Source organism: Rhinatrema bivittatum, chromosome 5 (assembly GCF_901001135.1).
Source record: "Rhinatrema bivittatum chromosome 5, aRhiBiv1.1, whole genome shotgun sequence".
Taxonomy (NCBI): Eukaryota; Metazoa; Chordata; class Amphibia; order Gymnophiona; family Rhinatrematidae; genus Rhinatrema; species Rhinatrema bivittatum.
The window spans coordinates 215,260,552-215,280,459 of NC_042619.1; the positions used below are offsets into that span (position 1 = coordinate 215,260,552).

Below are 19,908 nucleotides of genomic sequence, written 5' to 3' on the forward strand. Positions count from 1 at the left end.
AAGACGCCTCGGCGGCCATCAGTCCAAGGTGAGCGGGAGGAGCCACAAGTAGAGAAGTATAGGTGGGGCAAAGCCGTCTAAGACCGACAGACGCAATAGAACCTGAGGAACGGTTCCTGACAGTATAGCGCTTGAAGCTCGGAGATGCGACAGGCGGAACATATTGCCACTAGGAATGCAGTCTTCAAGATCAAGAGCCATAGTGACAGAACGCGTGTTGGTCTGAAGGAAGTTCCCGCTAGAAAGTCTAGTACTAGATTGAGATTCCATAGGGGCACCTGCCACTTTAAGGGTGGTCGGATTTGTTTTACCCCTCTCAGGAAGCGGGAAACATCTGGATGGGCTGATAGAATGATGCCGTCCACTTTGGCTCTGAAGCAGGCCAGCGCGGCCACCTGAACCTTGAGGGAGGTGAGGGACAACCCCTTCTTCAAGCCGTCCTGCAGAAAGTCCAGGATCATAGGAATTTTGACTGCCCGCGGAAGGATCTCGTGGTCCTCACACCAGGCTTCGAATACTCTCCATATTCGTATGTAAGCTAGTGATGCGGAGAACTTGCGTGCACAAATCAAGGTGTCAATCACTGCCTTAGAGTATCCGCTTTTCTTCAGGCGAGTCCTCTCAAGGGCTAGACCGTAAGAGAATCAAGTCGGGTATTCGTGGAGGATCGGTCCTTGCCGGAGAAGGTCCCTGTGTGGAGGTAGGCACAGAGGGTTTCCCGCAAGAAGTCTTCACATGTTTGCGTACCATGGCCTTCTTGGCAAGTCTGGGGCCACTAGAAGTACTAGTCCCCTGTGGTGTTCTATCTTGCGGATAATCCTGCCTAGTAGAGGCGATGGAGGAAAAGCGTACAGCAGGTCTTCCTGTTGCCAAGTCTGGATGAGGGCATCGATTCCCCGGGATAGCGGTTCTTGTCTGCGGCTGAAGAACTTGGGCATTGGACCGGGTTGCCAATAGATCCATGGCTGGGGTTCCCCAGCAGTTTACTATCAACTGGAAGGCTGGGGTCGACGCGTCCATTCCCCTGGGTCTAGGCTCTCTCTGCTGAGGTAGTCCGCAGAGACGTTGTCTTTTCCCACGAAGTGGGCGGCTGAGATCCCTTGCAAGTTTGCTTCCGCCCACGCCATGAGGGGGTTTATTTCCAGGGACACCTGTTGGCTTCTGGTTCCTCCCTGGCGGTTGATGTAGGCAACTGTTGTGGCGTTGTCCGACATGACTGACAGACTCGCCCCGGAGTCTGTGGCCGAATCATAGACAGGCTAGTCTGACTGCTCGGGCTTCCAGTCTATGTTCCATCCCGCCTCTTCCTTGTCCCATTGTCCCTGGGCTGTCAGTTCCTGGCAGTGGGCTCCCCACCCTCGCAGGCTCACATCCGTGGTGAGCAAGATCTGGATCTTGCTCACCACAGATGTAAAACTATCCCCACCGATCTGGATCGGTGGGGATAGTTTTACTCCCTTGCTCAGATGGTCTTCCTGTAGCCACCATTGGAGCTGGGTCCGAACCTCTGCTGGTAGCTGAAGGTGAATGGAGAAGTTCTGGGATGTCTGGTTCCATCGTAACAGTAGGGAACGTTGCAGTGGGCGCATGTGGGCCCTTGCCCATGGAACGACTTCTAGGGTTGATATCATGAGGCCGAGGACTTGGAGGTAGTCCCATACCTTGGGGCGAGCCTGGTTCAACAATTTTCGCAGCTGACCCATCAGTTTCCTTCTCCTTGGAGGGGGAAGGACAACCTTGTCTTGCTTGGTGTTGAACTGGACTCCCAGGTACTCTAGCGATTGGGAGGGCTGCAGGCAGCTCTTGATTGTGTTGACGACCCACCCGAGATTCTGCAGCAGATTCTCGTCTCCGGTGGTCGCTTGGTAACTTTCCTCTGGAGATTTTGCCCTGATCAGCCAATCGTCCAGATAAGGATGTACGAGGATTCCTTCTTTCCTCAGTGTTACCATCACTACCACCATGATTTTGGTGAAGGTCCGAGGGGCAGTAGCTAGTCCGAAGGGTAGTGCCTTGAACTGGTAATGATGGTCCAGTATCGCAAAGCATAGGAAACGCTGATGGTCGTGATGGACCGGGATGTGGAGATAGGCTTTGAATAGATCCAGTGAAGTCAGGAATTCTCCCGGGTGTACTGCCCTTAAGACTGAATGTAGGGTTTCCATGCAGAAGTGTGGTACCCTCAGGTAATGATTGACGGTCTTGAGGTCCAGGATGGGCCTGAACGTTCCCTCCTTCTTGGGAACGATAAAATAGATGGAATAGTGACCGGTATTTTGTTGGTGCGGGGGCACCGGGGTTATCACCTTTAGGCTGAATAGCCTTGTCAGTGTGGTTTCCACTGCCGTTTTCTTGGAGATGGACTGGCACGGTGATCTCACAAATTTGTCTGGAGGGATGCTGTGGAAGTCCAGATAGTATCCCTCTCGAATGATTGTTAGGACCCACTTGTCCGACGTTATCTTGACCCATCTTTGGTAGAAGAGGGTAAGTCTGCTCCCTATGACTTCTTCCTGTGGATGGGTCTGTTGATTCTCATTATGGGGTGCGGCTGGAGCCTGTACCTGAGCCTGCTCCTCTCGTGTCTGTTCCGAAAGGACTGGGCCCTGCCTGCGGGGTGAGGTGCTTGGTAGAATGTATTTTTGTATGGTCTAAAGTGCTGGGCTCCTCTGTCCTTGGTTCTTCGGGGGGAGGAGCGGTGGTTTCTTTTGTTCCTGTCTTCCAGTAGACAAGGTACTGGAGATTCGCCCCATTTGTTGGCTAACTTCTCCAATTCGCTTCTGAACAAGAGGGATCCTTTAAAAGGCATTTTCGTGAGGTTCGCTTAGGAGTTCGCATCGGCTGACCAATTTCGGAGCCATAGTTGTCTTCTGGCTGCCACTATGGAGGAGACGCCCCTGGCTGAGGTGTGCACTAGGTCTGAGGTCGCATCCGTGAGGAAGGATATCGCCGGTTCCAATGTTTCGGCGGACGTGGTTGCATCTCTGGAGAGAAGCAAGCAGGCACGTGTCACTACGGCACAGCAGGAAGCGATCTGCAGGGTCATAGCTGCTACATCAAAAGACTGTTTAAGGATGGATTCCTGACATATGTCCTGGGCATCCTTGAGTGCTGCTCCTCCAACTGGGATGGTAGTGCGCTTTGAAATTGCGCAGACCATGGCATCCACTTTTGGGAACCGTAGGAGTTCCTTGGCCGTGGGTTCCAGTGGGTATCGGGCTTCTAAGGCCTGTCTTCCTTTGAAGATGGCCTCCAGGGCATTCCATTCCAGGTCAATCGGTTGTTGTATGGCCTGCAACATTGGGAAATAGCATAGAAACAAAAGACGGCAGAAGACGACCAAACGGCCCATCCAGTCTGCCCAGCAAGCTTTCAACACATTTTTTTTTCTTACTTATCTGTTACTCTTGGCCCTTATAAGTAACTTTTTGGTTCTATTTCCCTTCCACCCCCACCATCGATGTAGATAGCAGTGCTGGATCTGCATCTAAGTGAAGTATCTAGCCAATTGATTAGGGGTAGTAATCGCCGTAATAAGCAAGCTACTCCCACGCTTGTTTACCCAGCCTGTGCAATTCAGTCCTTGTTGGTTGTTGTCTAAATATAAATCATCTTTTCTTCATTCTCCCTGCCGTTGAAGCAGAGAGCTATGCTGGAGATGCATTGAAAGTGAAGCATCAGGCTTATTTGGTTTGGGGTAGCAACAGCCGTAACAAGCAGGCTACTCCCCAGCTTTTTTGTGGATGCAAATCCTTTTCCCCACATTTCCTCTTGCCGTTGAAGCATAGAGCAATGTTGGAGTTGCATTAACCTTGTGTATGTTTATTGAAAGGGATATTAATCTCCAGGTAGTAGCTGTCATTCTTGCAAGCAAGCCACCCCCATGCCTCTTCTCTTCATTCACATCCTCTAGACTTTATGGATCAACAGTGTTTATCCCACGCCCCTTTGAAATCCTTCACAGTTTTGGTCTTCACCACTTCCTCCAGAAGGGTGTTCCAGGCATCCACCGCCCTCTCCGTGAAGAAATACGTCCTGACATTGGTTCTGAGTCTTCCTCCCTGGAGTTTTGTTGTCTTTGGATCATCACCCCTGCTCCTCCTTTCCTTCAGGGTGTACATATTTAGATTCTTCAATCTCTCCTTATAAGTCATTCGATGAAGACCCTCCACCTTTTTGGTCGCCTTTCTCTGGACCGCCTCCATCCTGTCTCTGTCCCTTCGGAGATCAGGTCTCCAGAACTGAACACAGTACTCCAGGTAAGGCCTCACCAAGGACCTGTACAAGGGGATAATCACGTCCCTTTTCTTACTCGATATTCCTCTCTATGCAGCCCAGCATTCTTCTGGCTTTAGCTATCGCCTTGTCACATTGTTTCGCCAACTTCAGATCATTAGACACTATCACCCCAAGGTCTCTCTCTCCTGCTCCATACACATCAGCCCTTCTCCCATCGAATACAGTTCTTTCGGATTTCCACACCCCATGTGCATGACTCTGCACTTCTTGGCATTGAATCTCAGCTGCCATATCTTTGGCCACTCTTCCAGCTTCCTTAAATCCCATCTCATTCTCTCCACTCCTTCCGGTGTGTCCACTCTGTTGCAGATCTTAGTGTCATCCGCAAAAAGACAAACCTTACTTTCTATCCTGTCCACAATGTCGTTCACAAAGATATTGAACAGGACTGGTCCCAACATCAATCCTTGCAGTGCTCCGCTTAACACTGCTCTCTCTTCAGATTAAGTTCCATTTACCATCACATACTGCTTTCTGTCCATCAACCAGTTTGCAATCCAGGCCACCACCTCGGCACTCACTCCTAAGCTTCTCATTTTATTCACCAGTCTCCTGTGCGGGACCGTATCAAAAGCTTTGCTGAAATCCAAGTAGATGACATTGAGCGCTCTTCCTCAATCCAATTCCTTGGTTACCCAGTCAAAAAAGTCGATCAGATTTGTCTGACAGGACCTCCCTGGTGAATCTGTGCTGCCTCTGGTCCAGCAATTCTAGTGACTGTAGATAGTTCACTATTCTTTCTTTCAACAGTGACTCCATTACTTTTCCCACCACCGAGGTGAGGCTAACCAGTCTGTAGTTACCAGCCTCTTCTCTGTTCCCACTCTTGTGAAGCGGGACCACCACCGCTCTTCTCCAATCACTTGGCACCACTCCTGTTTCTAGGGGTCTATTGAACAGGCCATACAACGGCCCCACCAGGACATCTCTGAGCTCCCTCAGTATCCTGGGATGAACATCAATAGGCCCCATGGCTTTGTCTACTTTCAGTTTCCCCTGCTCTTCCCATATATTCTCTACTGTAAATGGAGTTACATCTACTCCATTCCCCTCCAGTTTCTTGTTAACTAGCAACGGTCCTTCTCCAGGGTCCTCTTTAGTCAACACAGAACTTAAGTATTTGTTCAATACTTCTGCCATTTCTTCTTCTCTCTCCACACATTGATCCTTTTCACTTTTCAATTCACTATACTACTTTGGACTTTTCTCCTTTCACTGATGTATCTGAAAAATGTTTTGTCACCTCTCTTTATCTCTTTGGCAATCCTTTCTTCCGCTTGACTTTTTGCCATCTTGATTACTTTCTTTGTTTCCCTCAGTTCTACCAGATATTCTTCTTTGTGCTCCTCCCTTTGGGATCCTTTATATTTCTTGAACGCTGTTCTTTTAGCCTTTATTTTGTCAGCCACCTCTTTTGAGAACCAGATACAAAAATAAAGAAAAGCAAAAGAAAAATGAAACCTAACATATAGATTAGATGCCTTGGTAATTGCATCTTTTAGTTTGGTCCACTGTTGTTCCACATCTCTCTTGTTCTCCCAGCCTTCTAGTTTTTCCTCCAGGTACTTCCCCATTTCATCCATGAGACCTGATGGAGGGACACCAAAACGGGGTTCATCTTTGGTTCTGTTGTGGTACTCGTGCCTGGAATGGCCAGCGTCTTCAGGGTCAGGGACACGAGAGCTGGTAACTAGTCTCTGGAGAAGAACCGCAGCATGGTTCGGTACGGTTCCATCCCTGGGGGGATTTCCCCTTCCTCCAGGAAGTCTGTCTCGTCCCCAGAGGTGTCTGTATCCCCTGAGGGGAGGCTCTTGCTTAGATGGAGCACATCTCGAGAGGTCAGAGAGGTGCTTGGAAGGTCCTGTGCTTCTGGTGGAGACTGCGACTGTCGCAGGCAGTACAGATTGCGCCTGGACAAGGGTTTGTAGCCCTTTGAAGAATTCCACCCAGGAAAAGGTCCCTGGGTCCATATTGAATCCTGGCGGGGTTATGGTGGAGGGCCCCGAGGTGCCCTCCTGGGTAGGCGCCGAGTCAGAGATACAGAGGCCAGGGGTATTATCATTAGTGGATCTGGACCCCTCTATTGGATGTGGGGGGCCTTGCTTAAGTTCCCCCTGAGTCTCTTCGTACTGCTGGCATAGGGCAGAGGCCACTTCAGGTTGCGCAGCTCTCAAGTGGCAGGCTGGGCAGAGGGCTTGTTCTTTGGCATTCCTGACCGGTGGTGCCATCATTTGTGCGCTTGGAGTGACTCAAAACTTGTCTATGCACGTCAGTACACGCACCGGGAGGCTTGTGAGCTCCGGTTGTGCCGCCACTGTGCGTCTGCACTATTTGTGCGCTCGGGCTGCTATGCGCCCGTGCGCATGGCACAGATGTGCGTGCCGCCGTGCGCACAAGTTGGTTGTGCGCGCCGCTGTGCACCTGGCTCACTGCTGTGTACACGGCTCAGTTGTGCGGATAATACCGCAGTCAAGGGGGGGAAATGGCACAGACAACCAAGTGGGCAAGATGGCGACACCCCCCCCCCCCTCCCCCGGAGGGTCTCCACGTGTGTGGACCCTCAAACCGGATCGGGATCTAGCTCGGACGGAGCTACTCAACCCGATTTAACAGACGCCGGAAGGGATGATCTGTGCGGCTATTTGAGCCTCGGAGACCGGAGACTTAAAAGATGTTTCTACCTTACCTGGTCTTGGTGTTTCCCGGTCTCATGCCAGGCGGTCTCTGGCTGCCGGGAGAGAGGGAGTTACCTTCACCGCCGCGCTCGATTCTGCACCCGCTGCTTTTCAGCTACTCTGGGGGCTAAGTCCACGCCGAGAACTGGCTACCGGACCGAGGCTTACCTCTGAGTGATCTCGGAAATCACCTCAGGAATTCTCAACTGGGGGAGGGACCCTTAAGTATCACCACAGGAGAGCAGGGCTTGTCTTCTTGAGGTAAATTTTCTTTCTTCTTTGTTTTAAAATGGCTAACACTATCCTATCTGCTTTAGGAGACAGAGAAAGAATGAAGAGCTAAGCTTCCTGCACGGGTATATGTAGGCTGACGTCAGCTTTGAAATCTGACTCCATCTCCCGTCTGCTATCAGGACTACATTATACCCATTGGTCCTGAGTCCATCTGGCTACACGTTAGGAAACGTAAGTTCTGTTTGAGTGACTGACAAGGCAGCAGCAAAAAAGAGCTATGAGACAGCAAAAGGCACAAGGCCAAAAAGATGAAAAATTCTGTGTGGTAGCTCAGAAGAAAGATTAAGTGCTCATGAGGCAGCACATGCAGAAAACTCCTGCGCGCACACACACAGTTTTACTGAACTCAGATATGGGTTCATGTCAGCACCACTAAAAGTCATCACCTACCCTTAATGGCAAATTCATGCCTGCATGTCAACTGACAATTCATGATACAAAGCCTCATTTCTCACAATGATTAGGACTTTCTGACTTCACTGACCTGCAGCTGCTAGTACAAAATGGGTGCACCCAAAAGCAAAGACATCTCCAAATTTGCTCAATTCAACCAAGAAAACAATCAGCTACCTTAACTTTAGAGCATAACATTTCTCTTTAACAAAAATTTGAATTTTTTTTTTTTTTTTTTTTTAAAGAGAGTGCTTTAGTAATTTACCAGATGGACCAGCATTGAGAAATGATACATCCCAACAGATTTTCAAAGAAGTAACCCCTCTTCTTGCATCCTCTTTCCTGCTTACCCTCCAAAGGTAATCGAGCCCTATCAATTCCAAATCATCCATCATGTACGCTCGTCTTTTTGCTACCAGTTTCCCTTCTCTGCAGTTCACAGCTTTGAAGAAACGCTCAAAACATTTCATTCCATTCTCTGTTAATAGGGAAGGATCAAGCTGCAGCACATTATTTTCAAAGAAGTCTTTATTTATGTCTGGGTCCAAGTCTGGCTCATCCCCCATTAGCTTGGAATACCACTTAAAGCAGGCCTCCCGGTCACATAGGTAGACAGCATTTTCAGCTAAACACTTCCAGATCTGCTTTGCCTGAGGAGCACAGAGCCATAGCTGACCATCCTTCAATAAAAACCTGCACAAAAACATTTAAGACAAACCATTAGTGATATAGCTAAATTATTGCAAGTAGTTTTAATAGCTAATAGTGTTATAAAATTCAGCAATACTATATTATACATAATGTAAAATCCACAGTACATTCAGCTGGCTTACAAGAACATATAAAATTTGCAAGTGAGAATGTCTGGGTGAAAGCAAATAAGGAAAAGAAGTTAGACAAGAAAAAGCTTCCCATTCTTAACTAAAATATGTGTTTGTTGCGGCTATCTTAGGGTTCACTATACCTTTTCTTCAGTTTTAAATTTTATCTCAAGAAATGACAATAATTGAAGACAAAGATATGTAAAATTTACTATTAATCCACATCTGCTTCTTCATGTCATGATTACTACAACAACTTCTCTCGTCATCTCTCCAGACTCAAACAGGGGATTAGCCACTAACTCTGTAGTAGGTTACACTAATATACAGGATATTCTGATTCAATTCTAAGCTCGGGCTTTTTGTACTAAACCATTGCAACAGCTACTAGTTTGTTTAGGAGGAAACTGCTTCCAGATCACCCAGCTACAGGGTAGATTTTTTACTTGCTTAAATGGTAATGAAAGGAGGGCTGGGAAGAAACCTGAATGCCAAGTCTGATGAATTCATGAACTCTGCTTCATGCTTTTCCTATCAGGGAAAATGAATGTCCAAGGATTGGTGGCCATTCATACCTGGGAGAACCAGCCTGGACAGCAGCAGCAGTGTTTGAGGCCAGGATATTGTAAGATCTAATAAGAGCAGGAAGGAAAAGAGTGAAGAGTTTTCCAAGGGGGCAAAAAAAAAAAAAAAAAAAATTAAAAATATCCTTGCACATTCTGAACCATGGTCACATTGACAATGATTTCTATCCACATCATCCCTGTGCCTTCTTTTTCTTTCATGACTTTTCCTTGTTTCCTATTAGCTCATCATAGCTAGTGGTATATTTTAAATTGCTGCACACTGTCTAGGAGTGCGAAAGATACCAATCATACTTTAAGTATTTTAATATACATCATTATACTGTGCCTTTACTGAAATGTTAAGATTAGTATTCACTACAATTAAGACCTCATTTCATTCAGAGCTCATTTTGCAGTAACCTGATGAAGAAAGTTTAACTCTTTAAAACAAGTCACAAATGCATCCCAGACTATACCCCTGGCCTCATCTGTATTAGAACCTGAGAAGGATTGGACTCTTTCCATCACAAAGATGCTTTACTTAGGGGGTTTTAGTATGTGAATATTCCCAAATATACTCATTCAGTTCAAAAAGCTATCACCAGCACCTTGTTCATTAATCTTCACTGTTGAGTCAACTAACTTCATTCCCCTATAAATAACAGAAGTGCTTTAACATCCAATGTACAAAAGAAAAAGTACATTAATGCTTTGCCAGCAATGAATATGTATGTAGGAAAATACACATAGGTGAAGGGATTCCTTTATTTAAAGTACAGTTCAAATTCACAGGATAAAATAAGATATGCCTGACTCAGGCCGAGTTTCGCCCTGGGTAGGGCTGCAAAACGTTAAATTAATTAAAAAAAGACATCAAATACAAACTTACGAAAAGCAAATATCTTACTACACAATCGATCATCTAATCTCATACTTAAAAACATACACCAATAAAACGATTCAATAAATAAAATTTAACATTGACTACAAATATATAAAAAGGTGGCTTGACAAAATTGGCTAATTTGTGATCCCTAGTTGTCATACAATATTTAATTTCTATATTTCAATATGTAGCAGCTAACGACGTGCATCCATAATGGGGCTGATTATTTCAAAGCCATTCCTGTTTGTGATAATCGCAGTGATTCAAGGAAAAAGTACTCATTAATTCTTTTATATGTAGAATGCAAGCCATATTTCACACGCTGTCGGGAATACCACTTGTTTATTTACATATATTAATAGGAATTTAAAGACAATTAATATTTTGGTGCATCAGCAATTATTTATTTTTTTGAGAATGAAAGCAGTCTTGTGGTTTAATACATATAAACAAAAAATATATATTGCAGCAAACTGTGGTGCCAAAGTTGCTCTGGTTTTAAGGACATCAGCAATGAAATGTGTTCTAGCCATACACCCATACACAAATTGCATCTCTCATCGGGAATATTTTTAATTTGATGCTGTACCTATTCGCAACTGATGTGAGCTGGAAGGTAATATTTTTATATTATTTATGTGGCAGTTAGCGGTTTTCCTTTTATTTCATTTGCTGATCCATGTTTCTTTTCTTCCTTATTTCATTGTACTTCAATTTTACATCTGCACCAATCCATGTTTTGTTTTTGCTATGTCCCCACTGTTTTGAAAAGATAATTGATACATTAATTTTATGTTATAGCTTCCCTTTAACTGTACTGTTGAAATATCTTATTTCCATTGTATGTACTGACATAAATCTATTTTTTACACTTATGCTAATTAATTTTTTTTTCAAGCCACCTCTTTATATATTTTAGTCATTAATATGTTAAATTTTATTTACTGAATCATTTTATTGGTGTATACATTTTTAAATATGAGATTAGATGATAATCGATTGGGTAGTAGGATCTTTGCTTTATTTAAGTTTGTATTTGATGTCATTTTTATTAATTTAATGTTTTGCATTCTCTGACACAGCCATACCCTTGTTTTGTTAAATTAGGTAACAGGAGCACAGCATTTGACATTTTGTCTCCAAAAGGTTTATAAAGCAGGGTTAGCCAAACTCTGGGCCTCAAGAGTCACAAACAGGTCTAAATCTCTGGATACCCACAATGAATATGCATGAGATATATTTGCAGACAATGGAGGCAGTGCATACAAATATCTTTCATGTATATTTTGTGGATATTCTGAAAACCAGGACAGTAGTTGGCCACATCTGGTTTATAATGCTGTGTAACACTATATCCTCAGCTACATAAAACAGAATTTTAGCTTAAGCTGAAATTTTCAGTACATAAAACATTAGGTAAAGAAAGCATGAAGGATCTGCAAAGTCTAATCATCAAAAGAAACATATAGCCTCAAAAGCTCATGTATAGCAAAACATGAAAAGAGTGCCATTTTCGTACAAAATATTGAACGAAAGAAGTTTAATCACTGGTGCACAAGACTAGACAAAGCAAAATTGCTTACCTTGTAATAGGTGTTATCCCAGGACAACAGGATGTAGTCCTCACACATGGGTGACGTCACTGACGGAGCCCTATTGCAGGAAACCTTTCTGTCAAAGTTTCTAGAAACTTTTGACTGGCACTGTGAGGCCACTGAGCATGCCCAGCATGCCATGATATTCTCTGCCACAGGGGTCTCTCTTCAGTCTCGTATATAGCAATAAGCTTAAGCAAAAATAAAATAATAAAAGGTATGAGTCCCAACTCCGCGGGGTGGCAGGTGGGTTTCGTGAGGACTACATCCTGCTGTCCTGGGATAACACCTATTACAAGCTAAGCAATTTTTGCTTTATCCCAGGACAAGCAGGATGCTAGTCCTCACACATGGGTGATTAGCAAGCTAGAGGCTGAGTCATTTTGTAGTGAAGCAACAGTGAAGTATTGTTGGTGAAAATGAAGCAGCCGAAGATCACAGCAGGTTGGATGTAGAAGGAGTTGGGATTAAACTGGAAACAGGTTCTTTAAGACAGATTGTCCATAGGCTGAATTTTGTCGTCCTTCTTTGTCCAGACAGTAATGAGCTGCAAAGGTGTGAAGAGAACTCCATGTTGCTGCTTTACATATGTCAAGAATTGGCACTGAACGATAGTGTGCTACTGAAGTTGACATTGCTCCTACTGAATGCGTCTTTACTCGCCCTTGGAGAGGAAGGCCTGCTTTTTCATAGCAAAACTGTATACAATCTGCTAACCAGTTAGATAGAGTATGTTTACCCACTGCTTTACCCGGTTTGTTTGGATCATAAACAGTTGAGTGGATTGCCTGTGGACTGCAGTGCGGTCTAAGTAAAATGCTAGCGCACGTTTACAGTCTAAGGTGTGTAAGGCTCGTTCTCCTTGATGAGGAGGTCTTGGAAAGAATATGGGTAAAACTATGGATTGGTACAAGTGGAATTCCGTAACTACTTTGGGAAGGAATTTTGGATGTGTTCGGAGAACCACTCTGTCATGAAGGAATTTTGTGTAAGGTGAGTACGTAACAAGTGCTTGTAACTCACCAACCCTTCTAGCTTATGTAATTGCTATTAGGAAGATAGTTTTCCATGTGAGAAATTTAAGATCACAGGAATTCATGGGTTCAAAAGGAGAATGCATGAGTCTTGTTAAAACCACATTCAGGTCCCATTCTGTGGCTGGTGGCCGAATTGGTGGTTTAAGGTGAGTTAAACCTCGCATAAATCTAGTGATGAGAGGTTGCGTGGATATTGATGCATCTCCCAGCTTGTTATGGTAAGCTGAGATTGCACTCAAATGTACCCGTATAGATGAAGTCTGGAGACCAGAGTCTGAAAGGTGGTATAAATAATCTAATAGAGAAGTTGTGGGGCAGGAAAAAGGATCAATACTCTTTTGCTTGCACCACAAAGTAAACCTTTTCCATTTCAAAGAATAGTTCTTTCTTGTTGAAGGTTTACGTGAAGCTAGAAGCACTTGAGATACATTGGTTGAAAGATTGAGTGGTTGTAATATCAAGCTTTCAACACGTGATATCTTTCAACACGTGATATCTTTGATGAGCGGCGGTATATAAAAATTTATAAATAAAATTATAAATAAATCCATGCTGTCAGGGATAGGGATTGAAGGTTGGGATGGCGCAACTGACCCTGATCCTGAGTTATGAGATTGGGAGCTACACCCAGGCGAATTGGATCCCTGATTGCGAGGTCTAGAAGTGTGGGAAACCATACTTGTCGAGGCCAATACGGGTCTATGAGTATCACAGACCCCTTGTCCTATTGTAGCTTCACTAGAGTTTTGGTTATGAGCGGTATTGGAGGATACGTGTATAGAAGGCCTGAGTTCCAAGGGTGAGTAAAGGCGTCCTTGGCTGGCTGGTTCTTCTGTTTGTGTAGAGAACAAAATCTGTCCACTTTGTGATTCAGGTGTGACGCAAAGAGGTCTATTGTTGGTTGTCCCCAACGTTGAAAGATCCTGGTCGCTACTGAGGGATCCAGGGACCATTCGTGTGGTTGGAATTGACGACTGAGTTGATCTGCCCGTACATTGTGAATGCCTGCCAGATAAGTGGCCTGGAGAAACATTGAGTGTGTTAGGGCCCAAGCCCAAATCTATGCAGCTTCTTGACAAAGGAGATACGAGCCTGAACCTCCCTGCTTGTTGATGTACCACATGGCTACTGTGATGTCCGTTTGGATCAGAACAGTCTTGTGTGAAAGGCAGTCCTTGAATGCATGAAGCGCATAACATATAGCTCGAAGTTCCAGGAAATTTATTTGAAATGTTGCTTCGAGTTTTGTTCAAGTCCCCTGGGTTTGGGGATTGTTTATGTGAGCTCCCCAAACCAAGGTGGATGCATCTGTAGTTAAAGTGATCTGTGGGGCTGGTTGCTGGAAGGGTAGGTCCTTGCGCAAGTTGTCCTTGTTCGCCCACCATAGTAGAGATGAATGTAGCTGATTTGAATTGGAGAATGCAGTGGTTGAATGGCTTGGATCCATTGTGATCTTAAAGTCCATTGGGTTACTCTCATGGCGAGCCATGCCATAGGAGTGACATGAACTGTGGAGGCCATGTGGCCTAGTAAGATTAGAAACTGATGAGCTGTTGCTTGTTTCTTTGAACGTAGCGAGTTTGCCAGTAGGGAAAGTGTGGTCGCTCGATTGATCCTCTGGTAGAAAAGCCCTTGAGAGTATGGTGTTCAATTCTGCTTCTATGAATTGAAGCAGGTGAGATGGAGTGAGATGGGACTTTTGATAATTGATGAGAAAGCCCATCGAATGAAGTAGAGTAATTGTTCGATTGAGAGAAGTGGGAGCTCCTTGTAGAGATTGACTTCTGATGAGCCAGTCGTCTAAATAGGGAAAGACATGGACACTTTCCTTGTGCAAGCGTGCTGCTATTACTGCCAGACATTTGGTGAATACTCTGGGAGCAGAGGCAAGTCTAAAAGGTAGTACTCTGTATTGGAAATGTTGATGACCCACCATGAAGCACAGATATTGGAATGTGAGCATAAGCGTCTTGAAGATCCAGAGAACAAAGCCAGTCTCCTCTTTGAAGAAGCGGAAGCATGGTGCCTAGAGAAACCATCCTGAACTTTTCTTTCTTCAGAAATTTGTTAAGATTTCTGAGGTTTAGGATGGGACGTAGGCCTCCAGTTTTCTTTGGAATGAGGAAATAACGGGAATAGAATCCTCTGTCCCTCTGAGACCGGGGTACCGGCTCTACAGCCCTGGCTCTCGGAAGGGTGGATAATTCTACTTGCAATTGGAGTATGCGATTTTCGCTGAGAGAGAAAGGTCTCAGAAGAAAATCTGTTGGAATTGAGAGGAAATTGAGTTGGTAACCTCGAGATATTATTGCAAGTACCCATTGGTCTGTTATTGTTTTTGGAAACTCCTGCTGGGGGATGATTTCGATGTTGAAGGAGAAGGAAGAAGCTGAAGGTGAAGGTGAAAGATGTTTCATTTTCTCCTGTCTAAGTTTCCTTCCTTTGGGAGTCATCTCTGCACATTGAGGGCAGGATGAGACATCGTGTTTATCTCCCAGAGAACACACTCAAGGTGTGGATCTGTTATCGACATTGTCCGATTACATATCGGACATTTTTTAAATCCTGAAGCTATCTTTTCATCAACAGCCGTCGATGAAAAGAGGGAAAAATACTGAGAGAGAAAGTTTTTACTTGAAGTAAAAACAAGACTAAGATTTCTCACCGGCCAGTGGAAATATGAGAGATCCCTTATGGGAGAAAATCTTTTGAAAAAATAAATGACTTTCTAGTCAGTAAGTCTGTGAGAAAAACTCACAGGGCTCCTTACTCCGCGATGCTTACAGCAGCGCGGAAAAACAAAGACTGAAGAGAGACCCCTGTGGCAGAGAATATCATGGCATGCTGGGCATGCTCAGTGGCCTCACAGTGCCAGTCAAAAGTTTCTAGAAACTTTGACAAAGTTTTCCCGCAATAGGGCTCCGTCAGTGACGTCACCCATGTGTGAGGACTAGCATCCTGCTTGTCCTGGGATAAGATTGCTTTGCATTATTCCAACCTATTGCCTATCCTGTCCTAATCTGTATAAACCACTTATAATTCTTTAAGAGTATAAACAGAGAATATTAACTGGCATGTGTAGTGGACACTATGTTTGATCAACCCAAAAGTATGTCGGCACTCTTCCCAGCTTCTGGAACGAGAGTTTTCTGTGTCTGTGTTTGCATGCACAACCACATAAAAAGCAATTCAACTGACTTTATTAAAACCACTGAATTGACAGAAAGGAGTATATAGAGATTGGGGCAGCAAAAAAAAAAGTTTCCAGAAAGCTATTACATTACAGTTTCTTCACTGGTTCTTCAAGGGCTTGATATATTACCTACAGGGGTAGAGAACACAGCTTCCCCCTTAGCATACGGTGATCCCTAAAACCTCGAAGAAATTTAATTTTAAAATTACTTTGAGGCTATAAAAACACAATATCATCTCTCTCAAGGGACTAAACTGGATCAAAAAATGCCAAAATTTAGAGGCTGATTTGTAACCTCCCTTTTTTGCAGGATGAGATGCCTTAGATATGTTGGAGTCTTAATCAGGTTTTAGAACTAAACATGGCACCAAAACAGTTTTGGTCTCCACTGTGGATGATCTTCCTAACTATGTAATAGGAATGATTTGCCAGTGGTACTTCTTAACCCAAGTGCTATATCTGGTAGGGGTTCATCATCAGGGAACTATTAAGTTTTCTTTTATTTTTCCTGGGAATTTATCAGTGTATTAAAACAAAAACAAAATCTGGGAGAAATGGATGAAAAATTACTTTTCATTTTTCCAAGTAAATATTTTTGCTCTTGTTGTAACAAACACTGGTTAAATTCCCAGGGAAATAAATAAACTGAAAACAAAGGAGTCTATTTATTCTTCTATCCCAATCAGCCATTTGGCTGGCTAAGGTATGGGAGATTATACCTAACCGTGGTATGCTTCTTTCCTTCAAGAAAGGCTCAGAAGTATGGGGCAACATTTGCTCTATTCATGGCCCTTGTTTGGAGTCTTAAAAATTTCCATTCTTTCCCCATTATTTAATATTTATCTTCATCCATTGGGGAATTTAATATGAGAATATGGGACTTGATTTCATTTCTAGAAAAATGGTATTCAGTTTTATGTAGCAATGAGCTCTGAGAAAGCAAAGGTATTATCCAGGTTGAATAACTACTTAGAGTCAATTTTAGTATGGGTGAGGGCCAATAAAGAAATGAAATCCTGGAAAATCCGAGATCTTGAGGGTAAATAAGGGTAAAAATACGGTTGTGAATTCTTCCCTCATGATTGATGGTGTAGTATTTCTGGTGAAAACTCAAGTGTGTAACCTTGGTGTTATTATTGATGGTGGGCTAACTATAGAGGATCATATGTAGGGCTTCTGATTTTCGGTTAAAACTGGGAGGGAAAAAACCGATAAAACATCCCCTACGGGGAAATTGAGTTTTTCTGTTCTAACCAGAAAACCCAAAAAAATAGGGCTACCAGAGGCACTCCAATGACATCATCCGATTGCTGTAAATCAAGAAGAGGCAGTATGCAGCAGCCAGATTACTTCATTGGAGCAGGCCAGCAGGAATCCCACGCCCTGCCAGCAAAAAAGAAAAAAAAGTGCCATGGGAGGAGTGGGCTTGGCTGGGAGCCCAAGTCCTGCTGACCAAATGAGGGCTGGAGGAGCAGGCTGTCAAGGAACCCCAGCTCTGCCATCAAAAATGAAGGAGAGAGTTGGAGGCAAACATGAAAGAGAAAGGAAGTTCAGCGTTGAAAAGAGTGCAATGGAGAAGGAGGACTGAAAAAAGTAGAGCAGTGAAAAACAGACTAGTGTACAAGAGGGACATGCACTGGGGAGGGACCAACTCAGCCATACACAGCCAATCACCCCCTTTCAGCCACGTACAGCTAGCCATCCCCCTTCCAGCCACGCACAGACAGCCTGCTTGCCAGGCTCTTACACACTTGACCATTTCTCAGACAGAGCAGGTCATCACTGAATTGTAAGGCCATACTTGCTGGGTAATGACCAGATCTATGACTTTTCCAATTATCCAAACTAGCTCAACTTTCAAAGGAGTCAGATAACAGGCCAACGACTGTACTGTGTAAAGAAGCAAAAAAAGAAGCAGGATCTGCTCATCCCAACTTTACTTGCATGTGACTCAACAAATACAGCAACTGATAAAAAGGTAGTATTTTGGCCAAATGTTTATTCCATTTGTTTTTAAATTAATTTGTATCAAGGGCTTATGAAAGCAGCAATTCATACTGGCATATTTTTTTTTTTTTTTTTTTTTTACAGAGTTTGAATTTAGTGTCTTAAGCAACTATAAACAATTCTTCTAACTCCAGAATTTGAAGTCTCATTTTCAGTCTCTCCAAATTTACAGTTAAACAGGATTAATTAAAACATGGATAAAATTCACTTTTAATATTATGACCTGTACTTTCCTGATCACCACCAACCTTAGAAAGTTAAGTCGCTCCTGGACCTCCTGTACATGGCTGTATCGACTACCTGGCCTTACAGTTTGTGGATCATATTCTCCATGCTCTGAAATAAAAAAAAATATGAACTGCAAAATGGATACAATAGTTGTCCAACTGTATATATGACTTTATTCAAGTACACTATGAAAACTTGGACACAACTTTCACTTCACTGTCACTCAAGTTCTGCAGAAAGAAAACCAATGAAAAATGTATTATTTTCTTTAGTGAAGCAGTGAAAAAACCGAATTATGCACAATAATTCTTTACTAATGGAAACAAGCACCACAGCTTCAACACTGGAAAAAATGTGGTAGCAAAGTCACTTCAATGGAACAGATTACACATGCTCTTAAGGCAAGACCGAGAAGTATAATATAATTTGGGTTTATGACTGGACCCTATTGTAGGTTTTTCCTCTGACTATTTTGAACATTTACACATCTGGAAGATGATCTCTTCCTGGTTGTATGTAGTTTTGGCTGAATGGACCTATTCAATTGAAAAAAAGATATCAAAAGTACAGACACCCTTAGTAAATCCTTCACAGGAGCAGCTCCTGCTTTACCAACTCCCTCCCAAAAGAGATCTAACAAATACAAGACTACTCATGTCAAGAAGCAATTATAGGCCTGGCTTTTCTATCAAGCCTTTAAATGTTAAACTTGAAATTGCGACATTCACCTTGAATGCCTTAAACAGCTACTACCATCATTGTATGCAAATGTCGCTATTTATTCTGAGTAAATCACTAGTACTATGTTTTTATTTGACCTAAGTCTTGTTTGTAGATTTACAGTTAGAATGTGAGGCACACCTTATTTTATCCACTTTTATCAAATTGCTAAATTTTCTAATATGATGTAACCCACTTTGAATGAATTGCATATTTAAAAAGGTAGGATATAAATCCAAGCAATAAACACTATACCCTGACAATTAAAAAAAATTTTCATTACAGCAGGGCTGGTTAAAACTAGATTAAATCAAGTATTAACACATTTGCTCTTGAAAATGGTCATAGCACATGATCTTTCACACCTTTTCTACAGTGCTTAAACAGCTCAAGACACTGTCTGTGTCACAGCTGCCAGAACTTTTAGGGCCACTACTCTAGTAAAAATATTTCATAGTTCATCAGTTACTGCTCATTGAAAACAGATTCACTTCCATGCTTGGGTTCCTCCATTTATGATTATCAGAACAGAGGATACAGAAAATCTCAATTAGAAAAATGTAAATATGACCTGGAAGTCAGAAAAAAGTACATGGATGAAACAAATATATCTTACTTTCACCACAAGTAACATCTCAAATTTTAAAGATCACATACAACGCTCTGATGTGATTTATTTTCATCAAACAATTTTCCTAATCACTCTGATATTCTCTATAGACACTAGAGTTTCCTCTTTCAGTGATAGAAGTTGATTTTCATGCCCCTTAAAACATATTGTCACATGGAAATAGATGAAAGATTACTCAAAAACCTCTTAGTCAATTAAGTAATTATGGAGAGATTTATTTATTTTAAATTCTTATATACCGACATTCCTGTATCGTGTACAGATCACACCGGTTTACAGTGCAACAGAACAGTCGCGTGGGAGCGATAAAAGGAACATTTGAAACAAGGAACCTTTACAACCAATCTAGTAAAAAAAAAAATCAAATATATGTTAAGGATGACAGAGTCAAGCAGGATAAAAGTTTTGCAGAAAACAAATTACACTCTGGAATCCTTATGGATAGAAATTCTCTCTTTTGGTGCTGCGTTTAAGATACTATGAACTCACTGTACAGCCAATACTGGTTAATCATATCATCACTATTTCATCTAAGGTTAAAAGCCTAGGAGTGCTTTCGGACT

At 43.1% G+C, this 19,908-nt stretch overlaps 1 protein-coding gene across 1 annotated transcript in view; it reads right to left on the reverse strand.

Annotated features, from left to right (window-relative positions):
• USP9X (ubiquitin specific peptidase 9 X-linked) overlaps positions 1 to 19,908 on the reverse strand; it is a 723,495-nt gene that overhangs the window by 375,001 nt on the left and 328,586 nt on the right. The window contains 2 exon segments of the mRNA XM_029603145.1: positions 8,012 to 8,354; positions 18,015 to 18,102. Coding sequence (XP_029459005.1) covers positions 8,012 to 8,354; positions 18,015 to 18,102 — 431 coding nt within the window.